Source organism: Thamnophis elegans, chromosome 2 (genome assembly GCF_009769535.1).
Source record: "Thamnophis elegans isolate rThaEle1 chromosome 2, rThaEle1.pri, whole genome shotgun sequence".
NCBI classification, from domain to species: domain Eukaryota; kingdom Metazoa; phylum Chordata; class Lepidosauria; order Squamata; family Colubridae; genus Thamnophis; species Thamnophis elegans.
Genome location: NC_045542.1, coordinates 141558531 through 141581961, shown reverse-complemented (window position 1 = coordinate 141581961; position 23431 = coordinate 141558531). Strand labels below are relative to the sequence as shown.

The 23431-nt window shown below is 38.7% G+C and overlaps 1 protein-coding gene across 2 annotated transcripts in view; it reads right to left on the bottom strand.

Moving 5' to 3' along the window:
* C2H3orf67 (chromosome 2 C3orf67 homolog) overlaps positions 1-22770 on the bottom strand; it is a 188772-nt gene extending 166002 nt beyond the window's left edge. For both annotated transcript variants that reach the window (XM_032238988.1, XM_032238989.1), the window contains exons 1-4: positions 22750-22770; positions 17119-17208; positions 15327-15420; positions 9352-9424 (exon numbers count right to left, since the gene is read on the bottom strand). In XM_032238988.1, coding sequence (XP_032094879.1) covers positions 9352-9424; positions 15327-15420; positions 17119-17208; positions 22750-22770 — 278 coding nt within the window. The remainder of the gene's footprint in view (positions 1-9351; positions 9425-15326; positions 15421-17118; positions 17209-22749) is intronic.
* Between the last annotated feature and the right edge of the window lie 661 nt (positions 22771-23431).

The following is a 23431-nucleotide window of genomic DNA, read 5'->3' as shown; positions in this document are numbered from 1 at the left end:
GTATGGCGACTAGATGAACTAATTCTACTTAATTGTAGAAATATAGCTAATGAGGCTCTCACACTAAAATGGATTATAATATATAAATACAGAAATGCTCCACCATCTTATGGGGTATTATTCAAGCTTGATTTGAGCAGCAGGACATAATGGAATATGAAAGGCTTAAACAAGTTTCTTATGAGAATGTTTATATATTTGTGGAGATTCAGCTTATATATTATTTGAATGCCAACTGTATAAGAAAGAGAGCTTGATACCTTGGGTCACACATCAGAGAAATGGCTGTTGGGATTCATACATTAAAACATCATATTTTATGTGCGGTCAAAAACCAAATATTACATATAGCAGAGTCCTTCATCTGAACAGAACAGTAGAAATGAGAACTGCATATATGGATCTGATTGGGGTAAATTGTAGGGTGATAGAGAAATATTACAATCTTTTTTTGTTATACATAATATATATTGTATCAATCAAAGAGAATATTTGTAGTTTAAGACTAAAATGAGGAGTCCTTGGTGCTTTCTGAGATTAGTTGTTTTCTTGCAGACATTTCATTATCAAACTAGGTAACTTCATCAGTACTACAAGGAGTGGGGTTTTATTTTTTATATGCTAGTGGCTTGCCCTGTCAGTGTTGGTTGGAGTGGTTTTGGTGATTCCTTGATTAGGCTATTGTTTACCGTTAGCTTGTATGTCTGGTTGCTAGTTCCTTGATGGGACATTGTTTACTTCTTGATGGTTGATTGAGTGTCAATCTATGTCTTTCTTATTGTTCATTTGTATTTCATATTTGGATAGATTCTTATGGCTAATCACTAAGGTATTATTATTATAGGCTTCATCAAAAATTCTAAAAAAACATAATCACAGCTGTCATCTGTCACTTCATTACGATGTAAATGACACATCAAGAGAAAAAAAACAAATTTCAATTTGTCTATACAAGACTTATAATTATAATACTATTAATTCCTATAAAAGAAATTACATAAACTCTTGTAAAATGGTGCAGAAATCTCTTGAATGCTATGTGGGTGGGGAAATTAGTGTTAAATACTATTTCCACCAATTCTGTTATTAGAATTGTAACTTAATATTAAAATACCTACTTCTACAAAGAGGGTTTATTGCATTATTATCTAATATATTGTGTTTCTGTGTAACTGACATAGAGATAATTGATTTTTATAGAATATGAAGTCCCTTAATGATTGCTAAAGGCTGAGAATTCAGGGAATACTTATTATATTTATTTATAGGAATACCACAAAACTCTTTGGATACAATAACATGCCTTTAGCCAAGTAGTTCATTAAGAAATCAATGCAGAACTTTATAAAAATGTCTATAATGCTTTTAGGGCATCATTAACAATACAATAGATGAGATAAACATCTGATAGAGTTCAATAAGCAAAGGGCTAGCTAGGAACCTTTAGGAGTCAATCCTCAGATAATAAAGTCACTTTGGCTCTTTAAAAATGTATATGCCCAATGCAAGGCAGATTTGAATGAAATACAGTGCAAAGTTGGAAGAGTTCAGAGTTTTCTGAAGTAAGAAAATCTACATCATAGAGTTAAAAATATATCTTCAATACAAAGAACACTTTATAAGAAGACTTGGGCCAGACATTCCCTCTCAGCCCAACTCACCTTACAGGGTTGTTATTGTGGAGAAGAGAGGAGGAGGAAGGAGTATTAGCTATGAGCACTGCCTTGAGTTCTTATAAAATAATAAAGGCAGGATAACATTCTAATTAATAAATAAAAAAAACATATAGCAATAACACATAGACTTATATGCTGCTTCACAGTGTTTTACAGCCCTCTCTGGATGATTTACAGAGTCAGTATATTGCCCCCCAAAATCTGGGTCCTCATTTTACCCACCTTGGAAGGATGGAAGGCTGAGTCAACCTTGAGTCAGGATTGAACTGCTGACCGTCAGCAGAGTTAGACTGCAATACAGCATTTTAACCACTGCACCACCATACAGAATATGATCCAATATCTAAACTAGTGATTTACAAACATTGCATTTTATCACACACTGCAGAAGCCTTCAGTGAGAATATTCAAGTGTCATTACTATTTTGAAGTGATTTAGTTTGCAAACACAGGTAGTCCTTGGTTTACAACCATTCATTTAATGACCTTTCAAAGTTACGATGGCATTGAAAAAAGTGACTTATGTCCACTGCAGTATCCCCACTGTCACGTGATCAGATTTTAGGTGCTTGGCAACCAACATATATGTACGATGGTTGCGGAGTTCCAGGCTCCTGGGATTGTCATTTGCAACCTTCTTAGGGAGACTCTGGCAATTCAATGGGAGAAGTCAAATTATGTTAACGACCATAGATTCACTTAACCACCACAACAAAGAAGGGCATAATATTGGGTGTGATTCATTTAACAATCACCTTGCTTAATAACAGGAATTCTAGTCTCCATTGTGGCTTTAAGTCAAGCACTGCTTGTTAAGAGTTTCTAATATATAAGCCTTGGAACATGAAACTAGGGGGACTTCTGGTGCACTTCAACCAGAAAATACAAAAATAAGTAACTTGTAGCAGACAGAAGTCCTTGGAGATGTTCATGAAGTCAAGTTCACAACTGAATTTGCATTTTCTTTTTACAATGGAGAATTAGCAATAGCACTTGGACTTATATACCGCTTCATAGTGCTTTACAGCCCTCTCTAAGCGGTTTATAGAGTCAGCATGTTGCCCCCAACAATTTGGGTCCTCATTTTACCCACCTCGGAAGGATGGGAGGCTGACTCAACCTTGAGTCTGATGAGATTTGAACTTACAAATTGCAGGCAGCCGGTGATCAGCAGAAGTAACCTGTAGTACTGCATTCTAACCCCTGCGGCAATTTAAATAATTAAATTATTTTAATGATGGGATGGGGTAATAATTAAGATGCTAGACCAGAACAAGGTGGCCTGAGGTTCTAATCCTCCTTTAGGCAAGGAAAACAGCTGGATACCTTGGCCAATCACTCTTTCTCAGTTGTATTCATCATCAGGCTTAGAACAGAACAGAACAACAGAGTTGGAAGCAGGGGTGAGATTCTACCGGTTCGGACCGGTTCGAGTGAACCGATAGCTCCGAAGATCAGCTGAGAGTGAACTGGTTCACTCCAACTTTCAGATGGACACACCCACCCCTGCGCTATACCAACCTATATTCTCTTTTTTTAGCCCAGTTGATAGGCGCAGCAGAGCGGTTGGTGTGCCTCAGCTGTTTTACTCACCAGGGCTGCAGTAGAAGGTAAGCTTTTTAGCTTTGTTTAAAATCACTGCGCACGAGCAAAGTGCATGTTTGGTGCGTGCGTGAGCAAAGCGAGCATGCATGTGCAAAGCACGCGCTCAGTGAACCAGTTGTTAGACCAGTTGAATCACACCAGTGGTTGGAAGGGACTTTGTAAGTGATCTAGTCCAGCCCCCCCACCCAAGCAGGAGACCTTACACCATTTCAGACAGATGGCAGTCTAGTCTCTTCTTGAAAGCTTCCAATGATGAGGCTCTGTGACAAGCTTGCTGAAAAGCAAAATTCTTCTTTGCTTCATGCATGTATCACTTTTCTATGTGAATTGCACCAAGTACAGGACAAAGTACAGGTCGTTCCAACCAAGCCCCCCCTCTCCTCCCCCTCCCCCTTCCATTGTGGACGCAGTCCTTTGGTTTTATTCTGACTGCCAGTGGGGTTGTGCTCTGACCATTGTAATCTCGGCCGTCTGACGACCATGACCGGCTCCTCGGCTTTCGTTGCTATAACTGTTGCCATTTATGGCTTTTTTGCCTCCCGGCCATCCCTGCTCCTGCCTTCGTCCTCCGGACCACCATTATGGAGTGAGCTGGGACTTTTGACTCTATTTCCGGCCTCCCTGAGATTCCTGCTTGTGCTCCTGTTTACTATTCTGCGTTTCTATCCTGGCAGAAAGAGAGCGCAGGGGACGAAGAGGACGTGGGCAGGGAGCTTGATTTTTACCTCCCTCCAACTGACATTAACCCTCCAACTGTTCCAGACTTTTGGACCTTGCTCTCCCTGTTGGAGAAGACTGGAACATTAGCCTCCTCTGCTACACTAGGACAATATTGCACAAACTTAATTTTGCACTATTGCACAACTTTTAAATGGTATGGGGAGTGCATGTGGTATGGGTGTGACTGAATGAATGAGCCCACTTTTATTAACCTATTACTGTTGTATTTTGTGTTTTTAACTGTTACGTGGGGATTGCTTGGGTGTATGGATGTGTATGTTTGAGAGGGCTGGGTCTACAACCTGGTGCCTCCTACACTGAGTGCTACTGCAGAAGTGTTAGGGGGCCCAGGCCCAATTCCAGCCTTAGAATGCTTGTGTTAAATGGCCTGCCGAAGAATGCGGCAACTGGGGGGGGGAATGGGGACTACGGACATGGGAGTGGGCCGGAGCATTACGGTCATGACGGGGAGGGGCAGGTATGGTGGGAACTTTAGGGCTAGCCATTACCGGGGAAGGAGGGTCCGCTACATCACAGTGATCCCTCCTTCCGGCCCTATTAGTTCCACTCCAAGGCCAGATGGCGAGAGTTGTCAGGGCCCTGGTCTCAGGCTGCTGTTGCTAAATGCCAGGTCTGTGGTTCACAAGGCTCCCCTCATCTGGGACCTAATATTAGACGAGGGGGCAGACCTGGCATGTATTACTGAAACCTGGCTGTGCCCGGAGGGAGGAGTCCCCCTCACGGAAATGTGCCCAGAGGGTTTTCAGGTGCTTCATCAGCCGCGACCCCAGAGAAGGGGTGGGGAGTGGCTATCATCATCCCAGGGTCTTTAGTTCCTCGTAGGATCCCTGCTCCGGAGCTTGACGGGTGTGAGTCCTTGCTGGTGAAGTTGGACCTTGGGGGGTCAAGTGGGCTTGTTGCTAACGTACCTTCCTCTCAACAGCGTTGCAACAGCCCTCCCCTCGCTCCTCGAGTCCGTAGCCGAGCTGGCGGTTGAGTTCCCCAGGCTTATGATACTGGGGGATTTCAACCTGCCTTCACTCGGTGATCACTCTGATGGGGCGCAGGAGTTCATGGCTTCCATGACAGCCATGGACTTGACCCAAGTAATTCGGGGGCCGACGCACTCAGCGGGTCACACACTTGACCTCGTATTCCTCTCGGAGCAGTGGAGATGTGATCTAGATTTGAGGGGTATTGAGATCTTGCCCTTGTCATGGTCTGATCACTTCCTACTGAGGCTTGACTTTCGGAAACCAATCCCCCACTGTAGGGAGGAGGAACCGATTAGGTGATTCCACCCCAGGTGCCTGATGGACCCTATGGGATTTCAGACGGCACTTGGTGTAATACCTGACGCTCTCGTCCACAGTCTGGTGGGCTTTAAACCGGATTGCGCCTTTACGGCCTCTCCGAGGTAGCAGATCCAGGAGGGCCCCTTGGTTTACCGAGGAACTCCGGGAGATGAAGCGCCAAAAGAGACGTCTAGAGCACCGCTGGGGGGGCCAGTAACTCTGAGTCAGACCGAGCACTGATGAGAGCCTATGTCAAGAGCCTATCTTGTGGCAATACGAGCGGCGAAATGTGCACATTTTGCCGCTCTTATTGCATCCACTGAATCGTGCCCAGCCGCCGTGTTTAGAATAACCCGCTCCCTCTTGAAAGGGAGGGATGCGGATGACCCTTTACAAGGTAGAGCTGAGGAGTTCGTTCAGTTTCTAGCAGATAAAGTCGCTTGGATTCGGACAGACCTGGACTCCAATTGCTCAGAGCCAGCTGAGGTACCGGGGGAAGGTCTTGAGCGGAATTTATGGATTGAGTTTCAACTTGTCACGCCTGAGGAAGTGGACAAGGCCATGGGAGAGGTGAGTGCCTCCACTTGTATTCTGGATCCGTGCCCCTCCTGGCTGGTTGCGAACAGCAGGGAGGTGACACGTGGCTGGATCCAGACGATTGTTAACACCTCTCTCCAGGAGGGATCCTTCCCGCTCCTTCTAAAGGCTGCGGTGGTGAGACCCCTCCTGAAGAAGCCGTCCTTGGATCCAGCCATCTTGAGTAACTACCGTCCAGTGTCCAACCTCCCCTTTGTAGGGAAGGTTGTTGAGAAAGTGGTGGCCTTTCAACTCCGGCGGTCCTTGGATGAAACCGATTATCTGGATTCCTTTCAGTCTGGATTCAGGCCTGGCTACAGCACAGAAACTGCTTTGGTCGCGCTGATCGATGATCTCTGGAGAGCCAGGGATAGGGGCCATGCCTCTATCCTAGTGCTCCTTGACCTCTCAGTGGCCTTCGATACCATCGACCATGGTATCCTTCTGCGGCAGTTGCGGGAGGTGGGCGTGGGAGGCACCATTCTTCGGTGGTTCTCCTCCTACCTCTTGGACAGGTCGCAGTTGGTGTTGGTCGGAGGGCAGAGATTGACCCCTAGGCCCCTCAACTATGGGGTGCCACAGGGTTCAGTCCTTTCCCCCCTCCTATTTAATGTCTACATGAAGCCGCTGGGTGAGATCATATGTCGGCATGGGATAAAATACCACCAATATGCAGACGATACACAGCTGTATCTGTCCACCCCGTGCCAACTCAGTGAAGTGGTTGAAGTGATGTGTCAGTGCCCGGAGGCTGTCAGGGTCTGGATGGGAATGAACAAGCTTGCACTCAATCCCGACAAGACCGAGTGGTTACTGATGCTCCCTCCCAAAGATTGGCCATTTACTCCATCTCTCAGGCTGGGGGGTGAAATTATACGCCCCTCAGAAAGGGTTCGCAATTTGGGAGTCCTCCTGGACCCGCAGCTAACTTTAGAACATCATCTGTCGGCTCTGACCAGGGGGCATTTGCCCAGGTTCGCCTGGTGCGCCAATTGCGACCCTACCTGGACTGGGAGGCCCTTCGAATAGTCACTCACGCCCTTGTGACCTCAAGACTGGACTACTGTAACGCGCTCTACATGGGGCTGCCCTTGAAGAGTATTCGGAGACTTCAGCTTGTCCAGAATGCAGCCGTGCAAGCGATTGTGGGTGCACCTCGGTACACCCACGTTACACCTGTCCTCCGTGAGCTGCACTGGCTGCCCATTGGGCTCCGGACATGCTTCAAGGTGCTAGTCGTTATTTTTAAAGCCCTACATGGTATCGGACCTGGGTACTTGAGAGACCGCCTCCTGCCGATTACCTCCCTAAGACCTATCAGATCTCACAGATTAGGCCTCCTCCGAATTCCATCTGCCAGCCACTGTCAACTGGCAACTCCTCGGGGGAGGGCCTTCTCTGTGGCTGCTCCGGCCCTCTGGAACGATCTCCCCGTTGAGATGCAGACCCTCACCTCCCTTCCGGCTTTCCGCAAAGCCACGAAGACCTGGTTGTTCCGGCAGGCCTGGGGCTGATGAAAGCCTTGCCCCAGTGGATGTTGCGACTGTTGTTATATTTTAATTTGTTTGTCTTTTTTTCTTATTTGTATCCCCTTCCCTCCTTGGTTGTTAGCCACCCTGAGTCTCTCGGGAATAGGGCGGCATACAAATTGAATAAACTACAACTACAACTAACTACAAATGCTAGGAACAACATGTGAATTCTTTTCAGTTATTTCCTCTATAGCAATGATATGCTGGGACAAGATCACAGTCTACACTATATAGAAATAAATGAGATTTAAGAACACAAAACACTTGAGCGTAGGTGCATAAGATTAAAAGCACCCAAATGCAATCCTTAACATTTTATCAATAATGGATTATACTTTTTCTTTTATAACAACACTTTATAACTGCATTATTTCAGTATTACAAAATCCTTTCGGTATCGGTTTACTTGGTGGCAGAAATATGTGGTTATTTTTATGTTTTATATTCAGTATTCTAAGCAGACATAATGGAAGGAAAAAAAGAGAGAGAAATATAACCCATTAAATGTTATTGCAGAGTCTCTGGGTTTCTATAGAAGCAGTTGAAGATATTTATTTAAAATGCATCTCACTGCCTTTTCTTGAAAAAGCTCAAGACTAATAAAATGAATAAACCATCAAACTCATAATCTAAAAACAAGGTTTATATAGCAATAAAAAATCATAACACTGAAACATGATTTTACTTCGGGTTTTCACCATCCAAATTGTAGAGTAAGGAACATAACCATAAGATAGATAAGATAAGATAAGATAAGATAAGATAGATAGATAGATAAGGCTGAAGCCTTTTAAGCCCCCTATTTCCTGAACGAGGAGGAGAAGGAGGGCACAACCAAACTTGCAAGTTTCTGTTATGCTAGCCAATCTCAATAAAAATAATTTTAGTCAATTATGGAATTCATTTCCTGGTCCAGTCTACCTAGTGGGGATGACATAGATAATCTACAGGGCCTCAACTTATGACCACAATTGAGCCCAAAATTTTTGTTGCTAAGATAGTGGTTAAATGAGCCTTTTCCCATTTTATGTCCTTTCTTGCCACAGTTATTAAATGAACCAATACAGTTGTCAATTTAGGAACATGGTTGTTAAGTGAATCTGGCTTCCCCATTGACTTTACTTATCAGAAGGCTGCAGAAGGGGATCACATGGCCCTGGGACACTGCAACTGTCGTAAATATCAGCCCGTTTCCAAACATCTAAATTTTGATCATGTGGCCAGAGGGATGCTGCAATGGTTGCAAATGTGAGAAATGTTCATGTCACTTTTTTCAGTGCTGCCCTAACCCCTAACAGTCACTAAATGAATGGTTGTAAGTCAAGGACTATCATGGCGGTGTAGTGGTTAGAATGCAATATTGCAAAGCTAATTCTGCCGACTGTCAGGAGTTTGATCCTTAAGGTTGACTCAGCCTTCCATCCTTCCGAGGTGGGTAAAAGGAGGACCCAGATTGTTGAGGGAAATAGGCTAACTCTGTAAACTGCTTAAAAAGGGCTGTAAAAGCACTGTGAAGTGATATATAAGTCTAAGTGCTATTGCTCTTGTGTTGGCACTGGATTTTTCAGGCACTTTCAAACCAAAACAACTGTATAAATAATCAAGGCCGAAGAAGAATACATTTACCTCACCCTTTTAAAGTGTCAAAAGTAATTATTTAAAGTCTGTTCCTAAAATCAGAACTGGTCACCTTATTACTATTTTTAATAGTAATAAATTTATTAACATGCAGTATTTTCATTATTACAAACATGCTTAATTCTAAAAGATATAAAATGCTTAAAATCATCTTAAAACAACCAAATAAGCTTAATTATTCTAAATCAGTTTGATTATGTATTACTCTTTAACCTAAAAGCTGTTACATATAACAGCAGCCAGGATTAACTCATTTGCTTACTATCTACAGCGCATCAAACATAATAATAAAATTCAATATTATCTTACAGTAACTCGGCTGAGAAATCTTGTCCAAGTGGTACGTAAATTTGAAGTACCAAAAATTGCTGGATCAGTCCAACTAGAGCAAAATAAAAGAAATAAATTAAGAACAACATGAATATTCATGTATTACTTTCATATTTCTCAAAATATATCTATTATAAAAATAAAAAAAATAGAATTTAATTATTTTTGAAATATGTTCTTAAAAACAAATTGCGCTCCGAGTAGAACTAGAACAAAACATGGAATCTAATTATTTTATTTTCCACTGTGTTGACAGAGTGCATATTCAAAATATATTCTACAAGGACACAAAATTGATTAATGTCTTAACATTGTGACACAAATTCTTGCAAAAATGCATAATAATTTGAATCTACAGATAACCAACATAAACTTTAGTTGAACCACTTAAAGCAATTAATACCCCAGCAGAATCGAGTTTAGAAAAACTGTGGACAAGTAAGGGTTTAATTTAATCTGAATGTTCGAAAGGAAATGGGTAATTTAAATTGGAAATTTAACAGCAAAGGGTGTTGTAAAATCAAAACCCACTCACAAGCGAAAATGGCTTTCAGGAAAAAGCCTGAACAAAATCTGAATGTATTACCCTTGAGGCTTCTTTAACACTCGTATGAAATATAATTAGAAGCTGCCAATCCTGAAAGACAATCCTCTTAATTTTCTAAGACCATCTCATTGTGAACCTTAATGGAACTGATGCTCTAGATACTTATCTGTCCGCCTGCCTGCCTGCCTGCTTTGGTTAGTCAATGGGTTAGTAAGTCTCCCAAAAGATCTTCTATTTACCACTTTCGCGAATCACAGGAATCAGGGAACTATAGCATAGCACAGTGATGGTGAACCTTTTAGGCACCGAGTGGCCAAACATCAGTGGTGGGATTCAAAAAATGTTACTACCGGTTCTGTGGGCGTGGCGTGGTTTGGTGGGTGTGGCAGAGGAAGGGTAGTGAAAAATCTCAATTCCCATCCCAATCCAGGGAAAGGTTACTGCAAAATCCCCATTTCCTCCTGATCAGCTGGTACTCGGGAGACAGAGAATAGATGGGGGTGGGGCCAGTCAGAGATGGTATTTACCGGTTCTCCGAACTACTCAAAATGTCCGCTACCGGTTCTCCAGAACTGGTCAGAACCTGCTGAATTCCACCTCTGGCGTTCATGCCCAAACTGAATATGTGCATGTGTGGACATGCACGCATGCCTGTGCGGAGATGCACGGACATGCATGGACGCACAGACATGCAAACATGCCTGCATGGACATGTGCACACGTGCAGCAGAGACCCAAAGACCAGCTCGCCGGTGGGAGATCCCAACACCAGCAGCGTGGCAAGAGGTAAGATCATTTTCTTTCGTTAGCTTCTGTTCACAGGGAAACAGAAGCTCATGAAAGAAACACCATGGAGATCTGACCGGGGCAACGGAGTGCGTGCCAGCAGAGAGGGCTCTGCGTGCCACCTCTGACATGCGTGCCATAGGTTCACCATCACAGGTATAGAATTTCAATTCATTCAGTTTGAATTAACAATATTTAGTATGAGAACAGCAACGAAAAAAATAGTTCTAATCACCAGGTTAAACAACTATAGGTAGTCCTTGACTTACGACCACAATTGAGCCCAACATTTCAGTTACTAAGTGAAACATTTGTTGAGTGAGTTTTGTTCCATTTTACGACTTTTCTTGCCACATTTGTTAAGTGAATCACTACAGTTATTAAGTTACTAACACATTTCTGGATCACATCACCCCAGGACATTGCAATGCAACCATCATAAATATGAGCCAGTTGCCAAGCATCTGAATTTTGATCATTTGATCATAGGAATGCTGCAACAATTGTAATTGTGAAAAATCATCATATGTTACTTTTTTCAGTGCCATTGTAACTTTGAACTGTCACTAAATGAACGGCTGTAAGTTGAGGACGACCTCTATTTTTACAGCAGCAACCGTGTTAGAGCCTTCTTGTCTGAAAGAATGGCAGACAGACTTGACCATGTTTTTAAATACCATATTTTTCGGAGTATAAGACGCACCTTTCCCCCCGAAAAAAAAGCCTGAAAATCTGGGTGCATGTTATACACTGAATACAGTATTTGTTGCCTCCCGAAACCCCGCCCCCTTCACCAAAATGGCCATGCATAGCCTTTAGGAGGCTTTCAGAGTGTTCCTGGGGGCCAGGGAGAGCATAAATGAGTGAAAACAGGCATTTTTTTGCTCAATTTTGCCCCCCCCCCAGCCCCCAGAAGCACTCTGGAAGCCTCCTAAAGGCAATTTTTTTGACAAAAAACGGGCCCATTTTTGTGAAAAATGGGCTGTTTTTTGCTCATTTGGGTGGAGGGCCACCCCCTAGGAGAACTCTATAAGTCTCCTAAAGGCTATTCATGCTTTTTTTTTAATAAAAAAATGGCCCTGTTTTGTGAAAAACAGGTTGTTTGGGGGAGGTCTGCAGAGTGGAAAAACTTCTTTTTTGAATTTGCCCCTTCAAAATCTTGGTGCATCTTATAATCTGGTGCGTCTTATACTCTGAAAAATACGAGAAAATTTAGAAAAATCTCTCTAAATTTTTGTTTTCAGAACTATAATTATTTCTAAATGAATTTAAATGGCCAGTTTCCTAGGCCCTTTGCAAAATGCAATGGGTTAGGGTTATTTTTAAAGACTGTTCAGTACAGGAAAAAAAGACTATTTACTGAAAACTATTGGACTTACTGTTGCAACAAAAATAGTGGTGTTATAGCAAACAATGATATGACTATCAGACAGAAAGATTTCTTCCATCTGAATTCTTAGAATTCTCTCAGTTTACGTTTTAATCTGGATATCAGCCCCGTTCCTGCAGTCCCATGCAAGGAGGGGAAACCCTTTCCGAGGGCTGTAGGAACATTTCAGAGGATAGGGGATGCTTGCTGGGAAAACTTTTAACTCTGCACAGAGCTTAAACCAAACAGACAGGCAGCCCTTTGGCTCTCAAAGAGCTGCCTGCTGCAAGGATTTCAAGCAGAGCTGAAATCCTTTGGCAGATAGGTCTTATGTTTAACAACCGGGGAGACTGATTAATGACTGCAACTGGGAGTGCTGGGATTGGAGTTGTTGAGGGAAGCATGTGGGCATCTTGCTCAACGACCGCTTTGCTGAGATCCCAGTCCCAATTATGGTCGTTAAGCGAGGAGTACCTGTACAGGAAGGGATATTTCATTCTTAAACGGAGATCATGTGCATGCCTAAACTATCCTCCTTTAAAATGCCCTACTTTTCTTCTAAAGCAAAGAATTTACTGTTTGTTTGGGAATGCAGCTCAATGTTTTGTTCAGAAAAGTACCCAACTAGCCAAGAAAGACAAAAATAAATGGTTAGGAAGAAGCCTGGGATCTAAAGTCCTAATTAGGAACTGAAGTCCTAATAGCAAACAAATGTTTTGCGACCAGTCATGCCCCTTATGAAACCAATCTTGCAAGGAAGCAAAAGTCTCTCAGGGCAGCCATTTTTCTGAGAATGCCCAAAGAGGGCATTCTTGTTTTAAGTATGCTATATTGTGCCTTTAACAAAAACTTAACGCAGTGAGTTTGGAGCAGCTTTTTTTATTTCTTTCTACCGCTTTTGCTTGTTCTCCAACCTTTCTCGTGTTTTTGTACAACTTGGTAATAAGTATTTATTTGCTCTAGGACTTATTTGAGTTTAAGTAAGTGGCCAGCACTTACAGGGTATGAGCCGCTTGTCTGGATTCTAATGGAGAATTAGTAAACAGTACCTATACACTTCAAGGCCTTTTTTTTCCACTTGTAATTCAAGGGAATTTATCCCAGAATGGGGAATGCTGGGAACAGAAACTTCATTTGCATTTGGCTGCAAGTAGGATAGTAGATTTCTCTAAGAAATTGTAGGACTCAAGAAATATTTCTTGTTACACTGTGTGGGGAGGAAGTCCTAACAATATATAATTCTTTTGAAGTTTTTTTTTAAAAAAGACACTGCAGTTTCAAATTACATTGAAGATTTTTTTGTCAAAGGCTAGACTGTACTGCACACCTTGCAGGAATGCTGCGTTTTAATATTATTCAGTTTGAAAATATATGCAAATTTTGGTAGACATTATGGAAAGGTTCGTCACATAACTCAAAAGATCATCAACAGTGAATTTTAGTCAATACCTTTTGACATAATGACAGGTTTGTAATCAATATAAAAGACAGAAAAATAAAGGAAAGCCTTTTGAAGATCCAATGGTAGGAGAAAAAAATTAATATATCCTATGCAGCTGAAATAACCAAAAGCCATTTTAAGATAAGTACAATTAGATTAACATCCACCAAGAAGTGGCAGACAGTAATGATCACTGGAAAGAAATGGAAAAAGGCTTCTATAAATGTTTTTAGATCTAAGAAATTACAAGCTAAATGCAGCAGTAATCAAAACTGAATAAGTCTGTGTCTCTGTAGTGGGATAGTAAATTAGCCTTGGAATTGTTTTGCATTTGAGAAAATCTTGTCATAAATAGGGCACAAAAAGTCAGAAAGCATGTAAATCAGGTCACTGCACAGTAATGAAAAACAATATGGTATTTGTGATTAGATATAAGCAACTTGTTTAATAGAGAACTATTAGAATCTACATCTATTTATAATGTAACTTAAATATCTTTCTCTTTCTGGTTTACTGATGGTTTACTGATTTAGCGTAAAAGGAGATTGAAGAAAAAATTTAATTTGATACAGGAGCTGAAGAAAATGCTTTGCCACAGAAAACATTTTGGTAGTTGTGCAGTAAGAACAGCCTTTTAACGGATGACCTAATCCTTATAATTTATGGAGAAGTCTTTATGCACAATGGTTGCTAAATGTCAAGCCTTAAACTATATTATTGTTTTGTTATGAAAATTTCTTCTCTTCTTATATTTGGAAGGACAGTATATGAACCTTTGGCTGCAGTGTGTTTGAGGTTTTAACATAAGAACAATTGTTTGCTTTCTAATGTTTTTATGGCCTTGGTGAACTTCAAGTCTTCAGCATATACATACTGATTTAGCAGCAGGCTTTCATCATTTATGGATATAAAAGGTAGGTAATGCTTGATAGTTTATATGACAAATGGAAATACCAAGGGTAGCTCCCAAAGAGTTTAGTTATTGCATTTAATTGAGAATGCAAATTTATGAAATGTTATGTAGCATTAGAGTATCCCTACAAATGAAGCAAGCCAGGGTCATCTAATAGCTATAAAATATTTTTTGCTTCTTGTTGATGAAAACAATAGATGCTGTTGGGTGAAATTGAAAGAATATTCATCACATTTAACTACATCTTTGGGATGATATTACTTCATTATTTGCTCTACCAACTTAACAAATCCTGGAAAAGTATTTGAAGAAAAAAATGGAAAAACTCTTTGACAATATAAAAATGATATATATTAGAGCTGTATCAATTCAAAAATTAAACATTCCAGAGAAACTAGAAATTGCCAAACCATCCCTAAAATTCAGGGAAGATTCAACATGGTCTAGAAAGACTCACCCTATTTTGTTTTACTTTAGTGCTGAAGAAATACAGCTAAAACTGTAGCTAGCCGACTATTATTCAGCTAATCCAATACTAACTTAATTAACAGCTAGGGCTGTGCTTAGCACTAGAAACAGCTGCTTCACAAACACCTTGGTGTAATCAAAATATCTCTCCAATAAGCATTTAACACAACTACGGCCTTTGGAATGATTGTGTAGCTGCTCCGAAAGCAGCTTTCCAGCTACCTTCCTGTTTGTGTGCATGAACAGTCAATTCATTTAGTGAAACATACAACTGGGGAACAGCCTCATGAATCTTCGGAAGGGCAAGGCTGCTTTGAAGCTTCATAAAGGGATGTTTGGTTCCCATTAATATACTTTGCACACCACTTGCTCTGAAAACATCATACAATCTAATATGTTTTATGGCATTTTATAATATTTTTACACTTACGAGTTTGCTTAGTTTCTTTCGGAAGCTGCATCTTATTGGTTTGACCGCTTCCTTCCAGCACAAAGACAAAACCTTTCACCTCCTTATCATATTCCTAACAAACCAACAAAAAGTGTTGTCATCATCACATGATTAAAAATTAGAATGAGAGACAGAAATAAGAGAAAATGGATATATTCGTGTATACACTTTTATATAAAAAATAAGAACAATGATAAGAGTAAATATGAAATAATCGAATAATGACAGATTGCGACTTTAGATAAGTATGTATTACCATTAGAAATATATAAGTTGGTTGAAAGTAATAACTATGACTAATGCTATCAGTTTTATTTGTATTAGAAGTGTGCCAGGTGCCACACTGTTCACGCATTGATATATTTGTAAAAAGAAACTAAACAAATATTTCACGCAGCTGAGTAAATACCATAATCTGCAAGATTTATTAGTCATAATATCTATTTGCTTATTGCCGAAATGATTAACCACACTCATACTTTGTAACTGTTAAGGTGAGCAATGTTTGGTTTAGGTCAGGAATTGCCACTATGCTTATATGGTATTTTATAAGTCTAATACAAGTGGAAAGCTGGAGTATCAAAATGCAATGGATGCTAAGCCTGTACTCTGATGTCAGGAGATAATATATGTTAAATTCATTATCCAGTATAGCATACTTCTGAAAATGCAAACAGGATTGAGTGAGAATAACACTTTCTTGTGAAAAATCGCTTTGCAGTTAGGATATCAGGGCCATCTTCTGCATACTATGTCAAAATATCATCCTTCATTTCACTAACATTTACCATATTCATTTTATTGGTTTTTCTGTCTTGACAGCAACCTGCCATATTAAAACAGTTGCTTGCTTCACCATTTTATCCACACAAGAAAAGCCTGAACAGCTTCATGCAATTAGTTTAAGTAAATGAAACTAAAACTTAATATTTAGGGGTAAATAATCTATTTAAGATGCTGACCATGTAGGTTTCATGACAACATCAATAATTACTTTCCTTCCATCCTTCTTTGTATCTCTTATTTTGTGAAACATACCTGATATCTTGAAAATGTACCGTGTTTTCCCAAAAATAAAACAGTGTCTTATTTTCTTTTGACCCCCGAAATAAGTGCTTGGCCTTATTTTTGGGGAGGTCTTATTATTTTTGAGGTGCAGGAGGTGGCGAGTGTGGTCATCTCATGGCTGCTACTGTGTTGTAATATTTTCGGGGAGGGGGCCTTATTTTTGGGGAGGGCTTATTTCAGCGCATGCGCTCAAAAGCCCAATTGGGCTTATTATCCGGGAAGGTCTTATTTTCAGGGAAACAGGGTACCCCCAAACTTGTGCGTTTTATTTAGTCCTAATAAATATATTTCCTAACTAGGATGTTCATTTTCTTAATAAGACTAAAAGAGTTTGTTTCATTGTGTAGAAAACATAAAGACACAAATAAATATCCTTATCTTGTAATACTGCACAGTGTCATATAATGTATATGAGATGGGTGGCTATATAAATTTACCAAACAAAAATAAATAAATATCTCCCCACCCCACGTCCAAAATATATTCAAAACCTACAGAAACAAAAACCTTGGAGATCTTAAATACACAAAAACCTAGCGCATTTTATCTGCATGTAGGCATCAAAGAGTAATTCCTGTTCTCAGTTATTCTGCTCTGATAAAAAGAATGATATATTTACTCAAAATTTTCATGTTTTTTAAAGAAAAAAAAATCAAGCTCTATACTTTTTAATCAAACTTTTACCATTTCTTTCCAAACATACTTTCCCTATTACTGAAGGATTGCCAGAAATTTTCCATTTGGTCCCAGTGTTCTTGCCTTGAGCACTGAAGATTTCAACAAATGGGCCACCCTGCAATTAAAAAAAGAAAGAATCTGTCCCATTGTCATAAGAAATCAACAAGTGTAATACTTCATTCATAAGTACACTTATTCCATATTCATTCTTACAATCAATACGAAGTGTCATTATAAGCTTATTTCATCTGGATGCTCTACTGGCAACAGAAACTAGTAGTAGTTTCTAGTTTATACTAGCACAGAAGATGTACTCTTTTGTGGAGAAAATGGATCATGTTGCAGTAACTTTCCTTGTACTGTAATGTAGTTGGCTTTGGAAAGTGTGCAAAAACTTCACCTTGTCAGAATTAATTGGGGCTCTCTAAATAGAACATATTATTTTAAGGTGCTGTGGTTGCCTATAAATCTATAAACCTAAAGTGCTGCATGATAAAGGACCTGGTTATTGGCAGAACTGCCTATACCCCACTGTATCCGTCCATCCTACCAGATCTAACAGTGTCCCATGCTCCAGGTCCCTTCTGTGAAACAGTGCCATCTAGTGGGCAAAGATATGAAAAAGAAAAGAAAGCAAAATAATGACTTATAAACAATATTGAAAGACTAAATAATACGGGACATAAGGACAATAAGAGGTACAGAATGTTGGGAAGATCATTATTTGAATGTTTTAATGGTAAAACTGTGAAAAGAAAAAAAGAAAGAATGAGAAACAGAGAAAGAGAGGAAGGAAGAAAAAGAAAGGAAGGGAGAAAGGGAGAGAGAAAGAGAAAGAAAGAAAAAGAAAGAAAGGTAAGGAAGGAAAAATAGTGCATACAAGACAAGAAAAAAAGAATAACAATAATATGGCAATGGTAATGTAATGAAAGGTGATACTGAAATTGCTTGTGACAGAAAAGATTTATGTTACAGAGTGCCATAGAAATGTGAAATTATGCTAATAGGGAGCATTAAAAAGACGCTTGGTAGTATGATGAACCGAAAGAGTCTGTAGATGAGAAAAATATGTATACAGAATGGCAACAGCAAAAATGAGGACGAGAAAAAGATATACCATGTATGCAAAGAGAAAAAGACAACTGCAGAGAATTTATTGAGAGGAACGATTACACTTAGAAGATTGAGAAAATCACAGAATTTTGATGGAAATGATAGAGTTTGGGGAGTGAAAAGAGTTAAACAAGGAGCATCCATGAGAATGAACAAAATCAAAAAAATAAAATGATGAAATCACTGGTGATGATATTGAAGTGAGGGAATGTTGGAAGCAACATTTTAGAGGTTAGCATGGCACTGATATACATCAAAGACTGGAATTGAAATGAATGCTGTAAATGTTAGTATCCAAGAAAAAAGAAGATGAAAGTCATAAGACGTGAGAATATTGAAAAGTAATAAGGCTGCAGGGGTGGATAATATAATGTTAAATATGGATATGATTTGCTTATAGAGTAGCAGTGTGACTGGTTTAACATTTGTATGAAGTCTGACAGTTGGAAGAATTATTGTTCCTCAATGTAAAAAGAAAATAGTAGAAATAAATGAAAAAAAAATACAGATTTATATGGCGCCCAATTGGTAGTGTGACTTGGGTAACTAATCTGTCATTCAATTCAATATACCAAAAAAGATGAAAACATGAAAGAAAAAGGCATAGTCGCACTCAGGCCACTCTGCACAATTAAACCTTTTTTTTAAAAAAAACAACAGGTTCCTCTAATGCCCAGCCCAGAGCACAAGGAAATAATAAATCTTCAAGAACATTATTTGATAAGCAGTTGTTATGGGAATAAATGGCATGCTTATTTTGGGTTTGTGAAGGTTTTACGACTAGGATTTCTGATGGCCACTTGATTGTTTAATATAATTATGTTTAATGTTTAAGGAACTGTAGGGACATTAGAGCTGTGTTGTTGGAGCTGTGAATGCAAATTATGCTTTATTGTTGGATGAGAGCCACAACAACTTGCAGCAAATGTTGGAAAGATTGTATGCAGTGTGGAATATGAATCTAAAAATTAAGTTAACAAAGAGGGCGGAGACTGGCTGATAAATGAACGTGGTTTGAATATAAACTTGAGTGATCAATATGAAAGACATTTGTTGGTGTGGGTCAGGCATGCAGACAAAATGATTGAGCAACAAATTGCAAAAAATGGTATGTGAAGGATGAGTTTCTTCAAAGGAGAACAAAAAACCTGTGGAGGGTGGCATACAATTGATGAGACCCCCAAAGAGAAAGCAGTGAGCATTTTAAAGAGGAAAGTGTATGAAGCTGTGGTAGAAGCAAGGAAGGTTGGTAAGAATAGACGTATAGCAGTAAAGCAAACCGTGTTGGTATAAATTAGATTCCACTCTATTTCCTTTCCTCTTATCTCATGTGTTTACGATTTCCTTCTCATTTTCCATGCTGTGAAGAAACTACTTATCTTGAAAGGCAATAGCAATGAAAGGTATAATATGTATTGAATAACTACCTTAGTATGGAAACTTTGTGACTTTTGTTGCTGTTTTGTTGGACGTTATTATATGCACATCTGAATAAAGGTGTGATCATTATTTGGGACTGACAACTGTATGTTAGGATTATTTTTTACAATATAAATTGTAAGCTCACTCATTTGAGAATAGACTGTTCCAGAAAAGTCCCAAACATTCTTTTCTCCTGGATATTCTTAGTGGGGTTCTGCAATTTACAGATGTAAATCATTTGAAAAATAAACTGAGATATCCTGGGATAATTGAAACCCTGAAATAAACTGTGGTGTCCAGAATGCCATATCCAGAACACATTGAATATTTTAAAATCCTACAGAATACAGCATTTCTGAGTTGATTATATTGTTCTACACTTTGGTGGTTTTTAACCAACCAATATTAATTCTTAAATTGTTTGTATGTAGAAAATTGGGTATTTAGCATTGCAATTTATGAAACCAATGTTTTGCATTGAGTTTTGAAAAAAATGGGAATGAATATATTTGGCACTTACTATTTAATCACTATATAACTTCTCATGTTGAGGAAAAATAACTTGGAATAATATGTTCTATATACCAAGTCCCAGTAACTGCAGCTTTTTCGATGAACTGAATATTCTTCAGTGTAAACTCATTACCATAATCTAATCTGAAGGCTATCAACTATGATCAATCCCACTTAATAAAAAAAAGCTAGGATAAACCAGTCCTGCTATTTCTTTCACTCTAATATATAGGAGTGGGATTCAATCTGAAATACAAATAAGATCACAACCACTGCCAATTATCAGTGTCAGATTGGATTTTACCTGCAATTCATATAGTAGGAGATTGAAGTATTTTAGAACCCACTTCAAATTCACATAAAGTGACAAAAAGGGATAAAATGTCTCCTCAAAACAAGCTGTGTACTCTAAAGATTTTAGAGTTCTCTGCAGAAATTCCTTTGCAGCAACTTCGATATGGGAAAAGATTTTTTTATTTATTTAGCTATTAAATATATAAGTTCCCTAAATGTTTGTATTCTGTAAAGTTGGAAGGGACAATTTAAGTCACTGAGTCCATCCCACAAGGCCAAATTAAAGTCCAAATTAAAGAATTTCCCTTTCTTGCACTGCTATCCCCAATGTCTATCCAGCCACATCAATTATCTGTCATACCTGGGTGTGACATTTTCTGGACTCTCCAAAAATTACTTCTATTAGCTTTTACCAATTACAACCCAACCTGAAAATGTGTTGCCAAACCTACATCCACAAACTTTATAATTCAAGCAGAGAATAATACATTGGAAAAACTATTATGTTTTTCTAGTAATTTTATTAAAAATTGCAATTAAAAAGATAAAACTAGTATAAACTAAAACAGAAAAGAATGACAAGAAAAAAAAATCAAAAATACAGAAAAAAAGGAAACTCTTCTGGTTTGTTATTTGTATACCCTTCCTGATCAGCTGATGTCCAGTGTGGCATCATTTTCCATGTTTTTGTTGTAGTTGTCATTTTTAAATCCACTTTCAGATCAGTTGCAGTCTTGTCCAGTAAAGCTTGTTGCTCTTCCATAACATTTTGAAAACATGTATATAAGTAGACACTTTTAAATTTAACTTCTGAGCCTATTTTCAAAAATATCCTTTCATATGCTGAATGTTAAAATCTTTTCTTCTATTCTGTAAGTCAAATTTAAGTGTTTATCTCCTTTAATAGTTATCTTTAGTTCCTTCTGGTTTCCTCCAATGTCCAATGTTCAAAGTCTCATTCTGTTTCTTTAAGAAATTTCAAAACAAAAACATTTTCCCGTGAAAAGAATTCTTCTGATTTACTTATTTCAAGACAACTGGGCCCTTAGTCTGTTTTCAAAAATCAAAGTTTCACTCAACTTTTTGCTGTTCATTCCAAAATAAATTTCAAGTCCTTACATTTGCATTTAAAACTTCTTTCATTAAAGATTGAAGGTAATTCACCCAGTGCTATGAAACATGGCAATACAAAGGTCCTAATAGCAGAAAACTGTTAACAAGCAATTTTCAAAAGTGAGTAGAAAAGGAAGTATGTGAACCCAGTGTCCTTTTGAAGGTGCCAATCCCAGTTTGAGGGAAAAGATGGCTATTCTCTCTTGTCTCATAACTCTAAACCCACCGGAGATGGCTATCCTGCAGTTTCTGTGTGAGGAGCTACTGTCTGGAGTACTTATGAGTCTGGGTGGGTTCCTGTACTGGTTGGAACCGGTTCGCTTTGCGCATGCACTGCACATTGCTCATGCATGCGCAGAAACTTGCCGGCAACGGCAGAAGGGACCGAGGAACCGGTTCAGGGGCATGGCCAGCCTGGGTCGCTACTGGTTCTGCGACCCAGGCCAAATCACCACTACCGGATCTCGAGTCCTTGTCCAGATAGGAATTATGAAGAGCCGATCTACTTGCCAGTTCTTCATTCTGTGGCAGTTTCTGGATATGCTAAAAGCTATTTGGCAGTCCACTATTTCCTTTTTCTCTAAGGAATGCAATGCAGAATATAGTACCTTCAAAGACACAATTTCTTTTATCCTTATAATAACCATATAACATTGATTACACTGATAGAAAATGGCTGACTCAATGCCATACATTGGATTTTGTGGTCAAGTAGATTTTGAATCTACCATTCTATTCACTACCTCATGATAGTTATCATCATTATCATCTTTAATTCTTCTAAGACAAGGGAAAGAAATAATGTCTTATGAATATGCAGTTTATATACAATGTGTTCTAACAGTGTTAAGTGTATCGTTTTTATTAAATGAATAGTTGCAAAGTAATAGGAATTCTGCCTGGAATGTACTGTCAAAAATTTTATATCTGCAGTTGTCATCCATAATGTTAATTACTTCCTGATTGTATTCTTGTCCTTTTTTTCAAGTTTTTGGATCACATCAGAAAAGCAGAAAAGGTTGACAGTGACAAACTCTAATTATAAGCCTTTAAAAATTTGGGGACATCTATTCAAGTTTTCAAAGAAGGCACAAATAGACAATATTTATATATCTAAGCAATTTTGTCCTCCACATTACATGCTATCTTTTTTCATTTCTTTTTAAGTAAGGACAAAACAACAGATATATTTCTCCCTTACCTGATATTCATTTTTGAACATTTTAGCAACTGATCAAATGATTTCAATGCATCAGCAAGCAATTTGATTGTTCTAAAAGTTAGGAGAAAAATATATGTCAGATTTCATGCATGGTTAAATTAAAAACAAAAAAGGAATGTATTTCAATTGTTGATTAGTACTACTACTATTCTCTAATATAAAGTAAAAGTTTTTTTTAAAAATTAACCTGCTGTGTTCTGGTTCTTTTTGTTAATATGTTCAACTGGTTTTGTATATAGTCCATCTCCTATCACTCAATATATTAGTACTAAATGATTCACACTATAGAGTTAAATAGCAATATATGTGATGTTTGTGTTGTATACGTAAATGGTAACTTCTAAGATACATTAAAAACATAACATGACTGAAAAGTACTAAATCACTTTAATTAAATCCTATTAAAGAATGTTATGAACATTTGAATAGAAGTATTTTTACAGGGTTCCTGCTTCTTTGATTCTAGTCAAACATACTTCTTTCTACCACTTACTACACCATTTATTTATGGAAAAATACACTTTCAGGATCAGAATACATAAGCATTCATTTTACAAAGAAGGTGATTTAGAGAAGAAGCCAAGGAACTTCAAAGAATTTGTGACTATTACATTATCTCATTTGATTCCCAAACAAAATATCTTTCTTTCTCTAGGGTGGG